This window comes from Thyridium curvatum, assembly GCF_004353045.1.
Source record: "Thyridium curvatum strain D216 chromosome Unknown NODE_39_length_367864_cov_79.813791, whole genome shotgun sequence".
Taxonomy (NCBI): domain Eukaryota; kingdom Fungi; phylum Ascomycota; class Sordariomycetes; order Thyridiales; family Thyridiaceae; genus Thyridium; species Thyridium curvatum.
The window spans coordinates 209,825-224,704 of NW_022156794.1; the positions used below are offsets into that span (position 1 = coordinate 209,825).

Consider the following 14,880-nt stretch of genomic DNA (forward strand, 5'->3'; position numbering starts at 1 on the left):
CGTGCGCAATGCATGCGCTACGCTGGCGCGCTATTTTCAGCCTCGTGAGTGCCCTGGAACTACTGGAGTTAGCATTAGGGAACCGCCGCCCCTCCCAAACAGTGTGATCATCCATGGATCAATTTCAGTGGGACAGCTCTTCTACTTGTACTGATCTCACATGCATCCCGCCCAGTGCACCGTCTTTGCGTTTATTAGCGCCCTGTGCTGCTGAGGGTGTTGCTGGGACCGTGCAACCAAACCACAACAACTCGTTTGCCCGTCCTCACACGGAAACCAAAACATCCATTGCGAAGCTGTCGATTTACATCAAGCAAAGTGAAGCTAGGTGAAGTATCTAAGGCTTGGAACTCCCTCGTCAAGGCGAAGGGTATGCCACAACATCCTTTGTTTTTTGATACGAACCAGACCCCGCCCGAGTCTATGACGACGATCTTTCGGTGCCCAACAATCCTGAGCTGGCTGTATCATCAAAATGCCTAATGGTGGGCTTTTTTTCGGACGCACGGCTTGTTGCTGTGGGGCATACCTACTACTTGTACAGCATCCATGATACCCGTGGGTAAGAGATACTTACAAATGGGCACCTTGCTACCCGAATGGGAGTAGGTAGATCCTCGATGTCGTTTGTGGGCTACGAGCATCTAGAATTCAAGCCTTCGAAAGTTGAAGTTATTGCGAATCACGCTTCAGTAGCGCATGCTTCCAACCATGTGGTTCGCTTGGGACATGAACACAGTTACCTAGGGAGTAACCAGTGAAGCAGCTTGAGACTGGGAGCAACCTGGCCGTGACATCAGGCCCTGCCGATGACGTGAATCATGTGATGGCCACGAGAAGGACAGGGCGCTACCCGCTGTTTCTGGGCCCCAACTGGCCCCTAGCGCACTTACCGCACCCCACTGTGGGAGTCCAATCCGAGATCACCATCCCCAATCGTCAGTGGTCAGATGCCTCTCTGCTCTTGCAAATCTGACCACCGCAAGTGCTGGAACCTTTTGCCAGGCGCCGCTCACGATCAATTGACTGGTGGACAATAAAGCGCCTCCCAAAAGTTTCAAAAGTTTTCCAGCCCATTGATACCCCGACGTCTTGTTCTTTCCGCGGCCACCAATCCGGCCAGCCGTCCGTTTCGCTCCGATGTACCGCCAACCAGCTGTTCGGGCCCTGGCCCGGCACACCAGACAGGCCGGCCCCGTCTCCCGCAGGGCCTTCCTCAGCCGCAAGTCCTCCTCGGGCCGCTCCCTCGACGGGCTGAACGTGAGGCGGCTGGCGCAGGAGAGGGAAGAGTACGACCGGACGAGGAGGAACTTCCTGGTCGCCGGCGCCGTCGCCGGCGTCATATCGTTCGCCTACACGGCATGGAAGCTCAAGGAGGCGCTGGACAACCCGACCAAGCTCGACACGGCCCTGCCGCCCAGTGACCCGCTCGTTGCCGGCACGGACGCCAAGCGGAAGGTCGTGATCCACGACGAAGACGGCCAGGAGCTCGTCCCCACGGGGAACAGCACGGTGCCCCAGTTCCCCCGGACCATCGAACTGCCGTCGCACCTGGAGCCCACGTCGACGTCGGAGCCGTCGGCTCCGACGAGCCTCGTCCCGGCGCCCGGCGCCCAGAGGACAGAGTACACGCTCGTGGGCGTGGGCACCCGCACCGTCACCATCCTGGGCATCCAGGTCTACGTCGTGGGCTACTACATCGCGACGGCCGACATCGCGGCCCTGCAGTCCCGCCTCGTCAAGAAGATCAACCCCATCGCCACGACCCTGGTCCCCGGCGAGCGCGACGACCTGCGCAAGATGCTGCTCGACCCGGCCGCCGGCGAGGACCTCTGGGAGGAGCTGCTGAAGGACGGCGTCCCCGCGCGCTCCCTGTTCCGCGTCGTCCCCGTCCGCGACACCGACTTCCACCACCTGCGCGACGGCTTCGTGCGCGCCATCCAGGCCCGCGGCGACAAGCTCGCCCTTCCCTTACCGCAGGACCCGGCGCGCGAGTTCGGCGAGTCGGTCCGCGAGTTCCGCCACATCTTCAATCGCGGCAAGGCCCCCAAGAAGCAGGAGCTCATGATGGTGCGCGGCGGCGACGGCAGCCTCGGCGTCGTGTACGACGACGGCCGGAGCTTCGGCCGGCAGCTGCTGGGCACGGTCCGGGACGAGCGGCTCTCGCGCGGCCTGTGGCTGAACTACCTGGCCGGCAAGAAGGTGGCGAGCGAGCCGGCGCGGACGAGCATCTGCGACGGCATCATGGAGTTTGTCGAGCGCCCTGTCGGCACGGTGGCCGCGCAGGTTGTGTAGTTTCTTGGAGAAAGGGTTGCGAGAGGCAATACATGTACAAAGCAAAAACTTGCGGTGTGAAATCACAGCTCTGGTCGTGTATATTAGGGAAGGCATTAGAGCCTCGGTGAATCAAAACTTTACGAAGCGCATAATGCCGCGCTTCGTGTTGATTGAGCTTGTTCCATCTAGCAGTCGTATTCCTTTATTGCTCTCTTCTCTAGGCATACACTCGTCTCGACAACGGTTCATCCACTCGGTATCACTCCGCACCTAAACAACAGCGAAACCACCGCGAATCGCGGCCAGCGATTCTATCTATACATGTCTTTTGTAGTCGCCAACAATCAAAATCAAGAAAGGACTGTTTTAAGCGGCGATGGCGCCGACCGAGCGCAGCAGCTCCTCGAGCTCCTTGCCCTTCTTGGCCTCGAGGTCTGAGTTGCCACCGATGTGCTTCTTGCCGATGAAGATGTTGGGTACGGTTCGCTGGCCGGTCATCTCTTGCAGAGCATCCTGGATGGCGCTGCCGTTGTCTGTTGAGCGGGTCATGTCTTGTCAGCACTCTATCTCTTGCTAGATTTGCCATGCTACTTTCGCTTCCCATTGCGTCATAGCCCTTTTGCGCACGGCGCAAGTGCGCCGCGCTGAAAGGCGCAGGAAAGGAGTATTCAGAATTGACGATGCCATCGCACAGGGGAGGAAGAAAACTCACCATCCTGGTCGAGCTCGAGCAGACCAAAGTTGGCATTCAGCTTCTTGAGGATGTTCTTCGTGTTGCGGCAGTAGGGGCAGTACGACTTGGAGAAGACCATGACGGCATTCTCGTCGATGAGCTGCTGGGCGCGAGTCTTTGCGGCTTCCATGCTGATCTGCGGTGTGGATGAGAAGAATCGGCGGAGGAATGACATTTGGTACTGGATTTCAGGTCCGCAGAGGGGATTGTGAGAGGGAAAAGCTGGACTGGCGGGTTTGATATAAGTATGGATGGATGCAAATGTGCCGCGGCCGGGCGAAATATGCGCGATCTCTAATCTCTGCGATGATGAAATCACGGCTAGCCTGCTTGGGGTGTCCCGTCCGGAGAACCTTTTAGCGCGGTTCAGTATTTGTCAGGCACTGGAGGTGACTAAATGCGACTAAGCTCGGGTGCTGTTCAATAATCGGTCAATGCTCAGATGAAGTCGGCACAACCAACGGGGGAATGGGCGGATTGATTGAGGGCGAAAAGCGTTTGTAACTTGAAAAAGTTGTCTTAATGATTACAAAATCTTGATTTCCATCATGGTCGAGCGACATCGACGGCACCATATATATATATAGATGTTCTCAGCTACTGGACCGTCGGTAAATCGATGCGAGCTGCCACACAGCCACTACCTACGTCAGGGACTCAAGATAAACATTAAATTCTGTGGAGCTGGGATAGGGATTCTGCGGCTGAGCTTGAAGACATCCTCAAAATGGAAATCCAATGTTCAAAGTAGATACCTGCGTCGAAACTGCATGGCTGGCGGCATGACCGAAGTCGGTATCCATCGACTTTGAGCTCCCCGTGCGGTATTCTGAGAATAGATCCCAGATGTGCACCAGACAGCACGGGTACGTGCTTGAGTCATCCCCGCTTTGGGACGTCTTGTCTGGTCCGACCCGACTGTCAACAAGATCCGCCTTCCAGGACTCTGTTACATAAACCATCATCAAGTCCAAGACGTCCAACAACTATCATGTCCAGCCGTCACCTGCCATACGGTCCACTGGCCACAGGCGCCAAGGCTCGGCATCAGATTCTGGGTGAAATGGTAGGCACAAGAGGTATTACACGGTGGAGATCTTGGGCTTCTTGTACGTAAAATGGTCAGAGAAACCTGGCCTTTTGCAAACGCCTGACCTCTCCCCCTTTCCCGGTGAAAAGGCTCGCTGCAGTCTTCTTTTCTGGCCAGTCTGAACCTGGATTGTTACCTACTTTGAAGTGTGACTCCTGGATCTCAAAGAGCGAGCGCTTAATAAACTGACTGATTGCGGATTTGGACTCGCTGAACCTTTGTTGGCCGCTAAAGGGACCCTTGAAACAAGCTAGCCGCTGTAAGCCTTCACCAAGCAATCCGGCTGGGCTGACGCCACCTGGCTGGAACGCCAGGGTTGAAAATTCCCAGGCGGTGATCGTCGTCAAATCATCACCTCATTCCCTTTTCGGGCATCATTTTCCACAGAGAAAGCGAGAGAGAATAAAAGGCCATCCCGCGTTTAGCCCAACTATCCAATCCGAAACGGGGTCCCGTCCCAACGACATCCGTTGCTTTGTCCCCTCATTCGTCCCATATCGTCACAGTCTTCCCCTCCGCCTCGAACCACACGGCCACCCAACGACTGCCAATCGCAGCCGTTGCCCGTCCTCTCCGCAAAGAACACGTCTGATACAGCGGCGCAGCGCAGCCCGAGGCCATCCCTCCGTTTCCATTCGAGGCCCAAGGAAAGAAATCCAGCATCAGACTCCGTGGGTGTCCTGCAAAAGGACGGCCACACCGCCCGTTCAAGGTGGCTTCCGGATCAGGGAGTCTGGCATCCCCTGGTGCCTCGTTCGCTAGTCTTGCCAACGTCACCTCTCTGCTCAAGATCCCGCCCGCGCTGCAGCCGTATCTCGATACCACCGTCGATTACCTCTCCTCTACTCTCGAGGGTCCCGTCCAGTATCTCCACTCCGCGACTGGGCTTTCCCACAACGCCATCTATAGCACTCTCGCCGCCGTTGTTCTCTTAGGAGCGCTTCCGACCGTTGCTGCCCGAGCCAAGCCTGCGGGTAAGAACAAGAAACTCAAGAGGGTCAAGTCGTTCGAAAGAAAGAGGATGAGCCGCTACGGATGGTCCTCTGGGCATGGCCGTCCCTCGCTCAACACCTACAACTCCGGCCTGGGCTATGAGGGCACCCCGCACGTCACAGACCAGGACTACGAATACATCACGTCTGAGGAGTTGCAGAACCAGGGCGTCAACTCGCAAAACGCCTACCAATACGACCCCCGACAAAGCAATTACCACTTCCAACAGCCCTCCGCGTCAAATTCGGGTCTGGAGATCGAAGACGACGACATCATCCTGTTCAAGCATGAAGGCGTCACGTACCCCGAGCACTTCCCTGCCTATGCAATTGGCGATGGAAAGCTCAAGATTGGAGACGTCCGGGAGCGCGTCCAGATGCTCTTGAAGTTGTCCGACGCGGAACTTGACCAAGTAAGACTGTATTACAAAGGCAAGGAGCTGGAACGAGACGACAAAGGCGTGGTACCTATCTGCAACTACAATGTCAAGAACAACAGCGAGCTGCTCGTCAAGATCGGCAGGCCTGACGACGCAGGGTCGTACAAGAGACTGTCGAGGGGTGGTGATTCTAGTGAAGAGATCGTGGTAGTGGGTGGTGAGGACGACGATGAGGCACGCAGGAAATCACGCAAGAAGAAGTCGAGCAAGAAGAAGAAGAACAGGGGCGAGGGCAACAAGAGCCCTACTAGTCCGACCAGTCCTGGCAGCTCCACTACTGGCCTGGACGTGCCCGGCCGTGGTCGCGATGACCGGAGAGGCGGATCCTCGAGCAGGTACGACTCGCCCGGATCCGGTGTCTCGGGCGCCAGCGCCGCGGCAGCTGCTCCTGGAGGTCCCCTGGATAAGCTGAACAGCATCAGCTCTCACTTCACCACGAAACTGTTGCCGCTGTGCGTCTCATATACCGCTCACCCGCCCAAGGACGCCAAGAAGCTGGTGGAGGAGCACCGGAAGCTGTCGGAGACCATCATGCAACAGGTGCTGCTGAAGCTGGACGAGGTCGACACCATGGGCCTGGACGAGGCTCGCACGCGGAGAAAGGAGCTGGTGAAGCAGGTCCAGGGTGTCTTGTCGGGACTAGACGAGGTCAAGGGCGACGCGAGGGATTAGTTTCACATGAGAGGAGTGTGGCACATTGCAAAAAGAGCGCTGGCATCATATAAAGTAGACTGATACCCTACATCAGAAAGAAGGAGGTTGGCATCAATGATATGATATCTACCTTATGTCTCTGGCTACACGGATACTGAACCAGGTCTTGAGATCATTCGAGAAGGAGTGTTTGAGAGAAGAAAGATGCGGGCGCATGTCTTGGATGGCACGTTTTGGAGGACACATACAGGGTTTCTTGATATTCATTGCCTCTTTGGTTTTGGAAATACTCACAGCTCTACTCGAACAACTTCCAAATCAGCTCTCCGGCTAGCAATTTGATCTTCACGATGATGCATGCGGATGCTGGCTGTGGCGCCTGGTGGGACTACCTCCCAACTGACTGCATCTCGATGTTCAGTGTGCTTTTTCGCTGCTGATCGGTGGTTGCTAGGGACCGATGGTCCGTCACCTGAATTTGAGTTAGCGCGCAGGTGGTCGTCACGGTTCCAAAGATAAGGATTGGCAGTGGGCGATACGGCTTATCAAATCCGAGGGCTGCGCTAAGAGAGAAACCGGAGTATCACATGACCTTCACACTTAGTAGGTTTGTCGAGCCCTAAGTCGCCTGAGGCACCACCGAAATTCTGTTCGCTTCTCCAGGCCGCTATCTCCCGAAAGAGCCCTAGTGGGTTCCAGCGCGGCCACTGCACACCAGCCAGTTCTTGTTTTGCGCTTTCGATAATAATTTTCGCCAATCTTCAAGATTCGCGATACCTTCATACTAACCCCAACGCCCACACAGGAGGACAGACCGGCAGCTTAGGACCTTACAGACTTCGTCGCATCGTGACCGAAGTTTGTCTGCTGAGCTCCTACACTCTCTACTTCTTTTTCCTTCGTTCCCCTCTCTCGAGTCCCCCGCGGAGACGATAGGTTAAGATGTCTTCCTTCGAGCCGGTTGTGAGTACCACCCTCAGTCCCCCCTCCGATGCATCGTGTTTTTCGGGTCGATCAGAACTGGGAATCGAGAGTCTACTTGGTCAAGAGCTGGGAACGATGGTCTACGGGGTGTCGGCGACGTCGGACAGGGAAGCAATTGGGGATTCAATGTCGACATTGTTTTGGGATTCGAGCATGCACGACAACAATGGAATTGGGACTGGGGCTAACCTTCCATCTTTCACACAGGTTGTCATCGACGCCAAGGGTCACCTCCTTGGCCGTCTTGCCAGCATCGTCGCCAAGCAGCTCCTCAACGGCCAGAAGATCGTTGTTGTCCGCTGCGAGGCCCTCAACATCTCCGGAGAGTTCTTCCGCGCTAAGCGTACGTCGACCCGACCCTGCCCTCGCTCTGCAATCGAACGACAATCAGAATTTTCACGATCGCTGTCATGATTCGGAGCGAGGCCGTTTTCGTGTTTGGAGAAATATGTCCGCTGACTTCGAATACAGTCAAGTACCACGCGTACCTCCGCAAGATCACCCGCTACAACCCCACTCGCGGCGGTATGTTCAGCTTTCTGCGCTCCGATCCTCGTGTCGATTCGAGTCTAACATTGTCACGATAGGTCCCTTCCACTTCCGCGCTCCCTCTCGTATCTTCTACAAGACCGTCCGTGGCATGATCCCCCACAAGACCGCCCGTGGTGCCGCCGCCCTTGAGCGCCTCAAGGTCTTCGAGGGTGTCCCCCCTCCCTACGACAAGGCCAAGAAGATGGTCGTCCCTCAGGCCCTCCGTGTCCTGAGACTGCAGCCCGGCCGCAAGTACTGCACCGTTGGCCGTCTCAGCCACGAGGTTGGCTGGAAGTACCAGGATGTTGTTGCCAGGTACGTATTGGATACCTTTGGGGCGCCTGCGACTCTGATGATTCTGGTTGTGCCATCTCGTCACTCAATGGATTCGCTAACATGTACAATAGGCTGGAGGAGCGGAGAAAAGCGAAGGGTGCTGCCTACTACGAGCGCAAGAAGCTGGCCGCGCGACAACTGTCCGAGGCCAAGAAGAACGCCAAGGTCGACCAGAAGACGGCAAAGGCTCTCGAGTCTCTCGGCTACTAAGCGTGGCCGCTGTCAACCTTTTTCTCGTCTTTTTTTGTGCGTTTTTCACACTTAGATTGGCGTGGTGGTTCAGGACAATCAATCAATTCATTTGCGACGGATGGCCGGGCTGGGGAATGGCTTTGTGTGTCATTGTGTGCCGTTAAAACAAGATGAGGGCACCTCAAAACCAAACATCAACCAATCAAGATGAACTTGCATGCATGGAAAGGGAAAGAAAAATCGAATTACCAAAATACCATTCTCCTAATACTCGTTGTGGCTCTGGCGTTTGCAGTGCATGGTCGTGATGTGTGTGAAGGCATGAGGTTCCGGGGAGAGACTGGTTTGACTTGTGGCTCTCGGCTTGCACGGCAGCACGCGTGTTCGAAGGTCATCCTTGAGCGACTTGCCATACCTTGTCTCTGGTTTGACATCACCCAGCAGTGGACTGGTCGAATACGGCCGCCCAAACGTTAGGTGCCAAAGCGGCACAATTAATGGCGAACAGTCAGCGATTTCCCCCCAGATCGACTTCCACTTGCCAAAGGCCTAGCACGGGGAAGTCAAGGGGGGCTACGGAGTCTCCACAATTAACAGTCTTCATCAACATCATTGATCATGGCTGCAAGGCGTACACCGTGATCAACCGATCCCGAAGAAAGCCATATGTATTCGCAAACTGCCGAAACTGAATTTTCATAGATATTTCGCAAAGTCTGTTCTCCACTTAAGGTGCCATACACAAGCTGCCGGGTGATATATTGATGTGCTTCGTTTCTTAAACATTGAACTGGATTAAATAATTGAGAACAACAACTCAACTTCTGAAAGTCATAATTTCCAAAGACCATGCCGAGTATGTCAATCAAAAGATACAGCCTCTGAAATAGAAAATAGATCATGAAATCATAAATCAACAAAAATCAAAGCCTCATATGTTACTTCTCTGGTCCATGTCCTCGATCAAGGACGACAACTTTCCAAGATATTCCCGACCTTTGAGACATTCTTGCTCCCTGACCCTCTGTTTCTCCTGTTCCTCCCCAAAGCGTATCTTTAAAGCCTGCAGTAGGTCATCCCCAGCACGCGGTATGGCCTGCAAATCTTCAGGCTGTTCCCCTGGTTGATCTCTGTCCCTTGCGCTTCCAACAGTTGTGAGTTTGGGTGACGTTTCGCTACCGGCCAGTAAATCGAGATCATCGTTGCTTGAAACGTGGCGTCTGGGAGCTTTATTACATGATTTCATATGCCGCTTTAATCTCTCGAACCGAGAGAACCCATTCCCGTTCCGGGACCTATCGCACTGGGCATTCTGGCAGAGAAACTCCTCAATCTGTTGACTGTGGCTCTCCTTTTGGTGGCGCTTGAGCACATCGGGGCGCCGATATGTCTTCCTGCATTCTGGGCATCTATGACGAGCAGGATGGGTAGTCCTATGAATGGTCAGCCAGGGACACCTGCAGTGCTTAAAAGTAATCTTGGGGTGAGATCATCTAACCTTGACTGGCCACCCTCGCCAGCCATGTCGTTCGCAAGCTGTGGTACGGCTTCTGGCTGTTGTAATTCGGGTCCAAGCCCCGAGGGAATGGTGACCGAGAGTTCGTAGCCTCGGTATTCATGATTGTCGTTGTGTATATTGTGCGATGGAAGGCCACGGCCCTGTGGCTCGGGACCCATGGCCACTTGGTTCGTTGACATAAGGGAAGGTGTTATCAATACGGACAATTCGTCTTGGTGAGGATTGTTCGACTCGTTTTGCGCCTGCGGATTAGTCCCTATTGGGAATGGGTCGAATAGGTGATTCGCTAACACATCTGGTGTCGAGAAGTTGAGTTCTGAGTAGTGCCAGTAGTCCTGGGGAGACATTCTAGTTTTCGCTCTTGCAGATTCAAATTCTTGAAGGCCGGATGCTTCAGTCGACTGTGGCTTGGAAATAGGCTGGGACGATTACACTTGATCCAATGCTCTGTCCAATTGGGTAAAATTCGTGTCAGTTGATGTTGTTGTTGATCTGTATTGTGTGATCCATTCACACACTGGCAGCATGTCCAGGAGGCGACCCAAAGGCCGCCTCCAGGTACCACCCCCTGTGCCCCGGGCATCGCGTTGCTGTTGTTATCCATGATGTGATGCTACCGATGCTTAGGTGAGGCTCAGACGAAGTCATTTGCGGGGGGGGGGTCAGGAACTGGTAAAGGTTGTGCAATTGGATGTCTTGTGTTGGCTCGAGGAAACGGAATGGTATTCTCTTGACAGCTAACCCTTGAAACAAAGAAGAAATATAATTTTCCAGAATGGCAGTTGCGTGGGTACAAGTGATTTTATACGTCCTCGGGAGGTAAGGCCACTGATCATATGGAAAGGGTTGGGAATGTGGACGGGGTGGAGGTTGGGGCGGCACGGGGTGGACGATGAGGTGGCACAACGCGCGAGCAGGCGGTTACATTTGGCGAATGGGCAACCCTAAAACTACACATCCCTCTCGGCGCCTGGCTGCCACGTCACATGGAGCTCAGCCATGAGCAGTTCCCTTTCGTACTGTGGTTCTTGAGCAGCCTGGTGACCAAGATACATGGATTCAGTCTTGTTGAGTGCATATTAACATCAGCTGGGGGTCTTGACCGAACTGTTCTTTGATCTTGTTGGCCAGCAGGATCAGCACGAGAAGGAAGCATACCTTTGATACATGATTCTATTGGAGTTACCCCTCTTTAATGATGAACGCATGCACGTATCACGCCAAGGACAAGTCGTTGGGGGCTGTTAAATGATTGACCAACAGTACATGGTTGGGAGTGGCATAGCCTTGTGTACTCGAATAACCGACCACCTTCACTTTACATGTTGGGGTGGAATGTGAGGTAGTGGCGATGGTGATGATACAGTCGCTCTTTGGTATCGACGAAGACTTCGCGCATTTGGCAGACGCAAACTGGCCGAAATGTTACACCCCCTATTAAAGACACTAGATTCGCCTCAGGGTGGCAAGGCCAATAGGGATTCGAAGTACACAAGCTTGTCAAGGACAAATGGGTTGAGAGTCCTAGGTTTGTGGTGTACCGATGGTACCTTACACGTGGGCGGAGATCGCCATGCAATGGACGAAGGTGCCACTGGAGATTTCGTAGTGCAGATTGAAATGAAGCGGGACCAGGCTGAGACCGAGACTTTGCAATATTGGGTGATATGGTGGGAGCTGCTGCCACGTCTCGCAGGCCCGAGAGTCCTTAAGTACAGCTGAAACCCAATGCCAAGCCTTCTCAATGATGTCGATGAAGACGCGATATGTTCCACCTTTCGACTCTACGTAGCCTCCTGCTCAGAGGTGTCGAGATCGTCGCTCTGCGGACACGATCTACTTGGACACACCCACTGGCTCCTTGTGTTCCTTTCGAGGTGAGTAGGGCTTCTGACGTTAGTAATTCGGGTCGATGATCCGAAGGAATGGGGCGCGAGGTGTCGTAGGCTCGATTCTCGCGGCTTATGGTAGTAGGTATCTTATGATGGTAGGCTCAAGGCCTGTGATTCGGGATCCATGGTTACTTGATTCGTTGATGTCGGATAAGATGTCATTGTTATAAACCATTGGTCTTGGTGAAGATTGTTTGGGGCGTTTTGAGCCTCCGGCGTGATCGCCGTTGACAACGGGTTAAATAAGTGATTCGCGAACACATCTGGTGTAGAGAAATCGAGTTCCGAGTAGAGCCAGTAGTCGTGAGACATCCTCTTTCTTCCAAAGCCGAATGATTCGGCTGGCTAGGCTGATGTTGAGTTCCCGCTGGTACAAAATGTGTCGATTGATACTTTCTTCGGTCGGTCTTTCGTAGAATGCGATCATAAGCTCTCTGTGTCGGAGGTCGGCTGGCGGCCCAAGGGTCGCCGACAGGAGCCACAGTAGCTTGGACATCTCGTTGCCCACGATGCTACTGATGCTCCGATAATGATGTCTAGGTTATGCCTGGATGAAACATGTTGCCGTCCGGAATCGATAAACGATAAGAGCAGCGCATTTGCATGTCTTGCGGTGGGTCGAGTAAAAGAAAGGGCTTGCTCTTGATGGTTTTTTTTTCTGAGGAAGTAGGGACCCGATTCTCCAACCTGGTCCACGCTCGGATATATGTTATTTCACGGCTATCCGAACCAGTAGGAGAGGGCGGGTCAAGAGTGTGAACGAGACCATAGGAGGTGGAGGGCGAGGTAGTATGGGGTGACCGATGGGGTGGGCAAGCTGCCACTGTGCCGGGTGGGTGTACTCGTGATGTCAACCACCTCAGCTTTACGTGTTGGCTGGCAAGTGGACGCAAAAGTGACACCTGGGCAACATTGGGGTGGACTGTGAGGTGGTGGCGACGGTGACGATGTTTTGTAGCACGTCTTGTGTACATCTCGGCTTCACGTATTGACAAGCACAGCCTCTCACCGAGACGTGAACCCACCTGTCAGTAACACTTAGTCACTACCATGCTGAACTGTGCTCACCTACGATTGGCCACAGGAATTCAAGGCACTAGAATTCGCGTGAGAGTGGAACATGCAATGAAGGCCTGAAGTACGCGAACATGTTAAGGATAAATGGCTTGAGGGTCCTGTGCTACCGCTCCTGCGACTGAGCAAGGGACAGGGCCGGACACTCTCACAGCCTTCACATCAAATCCTGAGGTGCAGATCAAAGGCAGGTACTATCATATTGATCCAGGCTCGTATAGCATCACTGAGAATGCAGAAAGATCCTCTATCCTAGGGTGAGAGCAGGAAACTCCCTGACTTTGGTAAGTAGGTATGACGTGAAAAGAGTTCTGGCCTTGCAGGAGCTTCCTAGGTTGTCTAACATTGAACGCCTCACAGAGCAAAGTGGATCTGATCTATTACAGTAGTCATTACCTAGGGATCTAATCTATCAAAGGAACACCTAGCTTCTCTCGAGAAACCCAATAACCATGCGCTGAACACTGCCTACTCCTTCCCATGCTTTTCCTGCCCTTCCGACCTTTTCCCAGCATTGACATGAGCCATCTCAACATCGCCCCCTTCCCCACGGTCGGCCTTCTGGATGCCAGAGGTGCGCGAGACAGCCGCAGGCGACCCGCTGCCGCCGGCCATCGACTCTCCCTCGTGCACAATCAGCCGCGCGCCGTCATCACCACCCTCCTCCCACGGCGCGTCCTCGAGGTACGCCATGTCCAGGCCGCGCAGCTCCTCGGCCTCGCTGACGCGGATGTGGCACCCGGGGATGCGGTCGATGACAAAGAGCAGCAGGCACGAGACGAAGAAGGACCAGGCGGCGCAGGTCGTGGCGCCGGCGAGCTGCAGGCCGAGCTGGCGCCAGTGGTGGTCCCACCAGCCGCCGTCGTAGCTGGCGCCCGAGACGCCGTCGAGCGCGGGCACGAACTTGGCCGCGAAGATGCCCGTCAGGATGTCGCCGACGTAGCCGCCGACGCCGTGGATGGCGAAGATGTCGAGGCCGTCGTCGACGCCGATGAGGTGCTTGTACTTGACGGTGTAGAAGCAGACGGTGGCGGTGAGGACGCCGACGAGGGGGGCGACGTAGACCATGACTTTAGGGGAGACAAGTGTGTTAGTGGGAGGGTATATGGAGAGAGGGTCTGATAGGGGGAGAAAGGCGAGACTTACTGAATCCAGCGGCGGGAGTGATGCCGACGAGACCGGAGATGATGCCCGAGCAGAAGCCCACCAGGCTGAACTTCTTAGTGTAAGCGTAGTCCAGCAGTGCCCACGTTAAACCTCCACCACAGGCGGCAAAGTTGGTGTTGACGACGACGTAGATGGACCTGAGGCTGAGGTTGGCCGTGCTGCCGCCGTTGAAGGCGAACCAGCCGAACCAGATCAGGATGGTGCCGAGGCACATCAGAAGCGGATCGTGGGGCTTGGGGTGCAGCAGGCCCTTCTTCATCGGCGTGACGCCGTCTGGGGTCCGCTTGCCGAGCATCAGGGACCAGGCAAGAGCGGAGAAACCACTGGCGATGTGCACGGGGCCGGAGCCGGCGAAGTCGTAGAGCCCGAGTTTGTAGAGCCAACCCTCCGGGTTCCACTCCCAGTAAGCCAGGCTATGCACCTGTTAGTGTTTCGACTTTGGAAATTGTGTAGAGAGTTCCCAAAACTGACAGGTAGTAGACAAAGGTGGTCCAGCAGAGAAGGAACAGCATGCTTGGCCACAAGCGCCCTCTTTCAAGCATCGCACCCGCCAAAATCATAGCTGTAGCTGTTACGAACGTGAAACCGAAAGCCGCATCTGGAATGAGAACAGGATTAGCATAACGATGGTTTCCGCAGATGATTGGTGTCTAGAGACGTACAGAGAATGTCAGGAACACCGGAGTTTGCCATGGACGGCTGCGCAAGAAGGTTGTGGAAAGCCACCAGGGATCCATTGCCCCAGATGGGATTCGTCGGCCGTGACAAGTAGAGAGTGGCGCCATAGAGCCAGAACTGGAGCCCAACAGCACAGGCGCAGAAGAGCGATTGAAAGATCATGGTCAACGACGACTTCCTGCGGTGCATGCCGCCATACAAAAAGCCGATGGCCGGCGTGATCTGCCAGCAAAGGACCGTGCATATTAGGAGCCAGCAGAGATCACCCTGTTTGTTGGATAGTCCGGTCAGCTTTGTTTCTTTGCAAGATGAACGCTACTG

At 54.6% G+C, this 14,880-nt stretch overlaps 5 protein-coding genes across 5 annotated transcripts; 3 read left to right on the forward strand and 2 right to left on the reverse strand.

The window, feature by feature from the left end:
• Positions 1 to 1,140: 1,140 nt before the first annotated feature.
• E0L32_006743 (uncharacterized protein) lies at positions 1,141 to 2,295 on the forward strand (the record flags this gene model as incomplete). The annotated part of the gene is made up of 1 exon (XM_031141409.1): positions 1,141 to 2,295. The coding sequence occupies one exon, from the start codon at positions 1,141 to 1,143 to the stop codon at positions 2,293 to 2,295; it is 1,155 nt and encodes a 384-aa protein (XP_030994574.1).
• A 348-nt stretch (positions 2,296 to 2,643) lies between these two features.
• On the reverse strand, positions 2,644 to 3,140 carry E0L32_006744 (uncharacterized protein; the record flags this gene model as incomplete). The annotated part of the gene is made up of 2 exons (XM_031141410.1): positions 2,644 to 2,810; positions 2,990 to 3,140. 2 exons carry the CDS (start codon positions 3,138 to 3,140, stop codon positions 2,644 to 2,646), a joined length of 318 nt encoding a protein of 105 aa, XP_030994575.1.
• Positions 3,141 to 4,001: 861 nt separating this feature from the next.
• Positions 4,002 to 6,204, forward strand: E0L32_006745 (uncharacterized protein; the record flags this gene model as incomplete). Its single annotated transcript, XM_031141411.1, has 2 exons — positions 4,002 to 4,089; positions 4,706 to 6,204. The coding sequence occupies 2 exons, from the start codon at positions 4,002 to 4,004 to the stop codon at positions 6,202 to 6,204; spliced, it is 1,587 nt and encodes a 528-aa protein (XP_030994576.1).
• A 924-nt stretch (positions 6,205 to 7,128) lies between these two features.
• Positions 7,129 to 8,247, forward strand: E0L32_006746 (uncharacterized protein; the record flags this gene model as incomplete). Its single annotated transcript, XM_031141413.1, has 4 exons — positions 7,129 to 7,513; positions 7,642 to 7,695; positions 7,758 to 8,016; positions 8,109 to 8,247. The coding sequence occupies 4 exons, from the start codon at positions 7,129 to 7,131 to the stop codon at positions 8,245 to 8,247; spliced, it is 837 nt and encodes a 278-aa protein (XP_030994577.1).
• Positions 8,248 to 13,182: 4,935 nt separating this feature from the next.
• E0L32_006747 (uncharacterized protein) lies at positions 13,183 to 14,721 on the reverse strand (the record flags this gene model as incomplete). The annotated part of the gene is made up of 4 exons (XM_031141414.1): positions 13,183 to 13,784; positions 13,861 to 14,294; positions 14,353 to 14,479; positions 14,544 to 14,721. The coding sequence occupies 4 exons, from the start codon at positions 14,719 to 14,721 to the stop codon at positions 13,183 to 13,185; spliced, it is 1,341 nt and encodes a 446-aa protein (XP_030994578.1).
• Between the last annotated feature and the right edge of the window lie 159 nt (positions 14,722 to 14,880).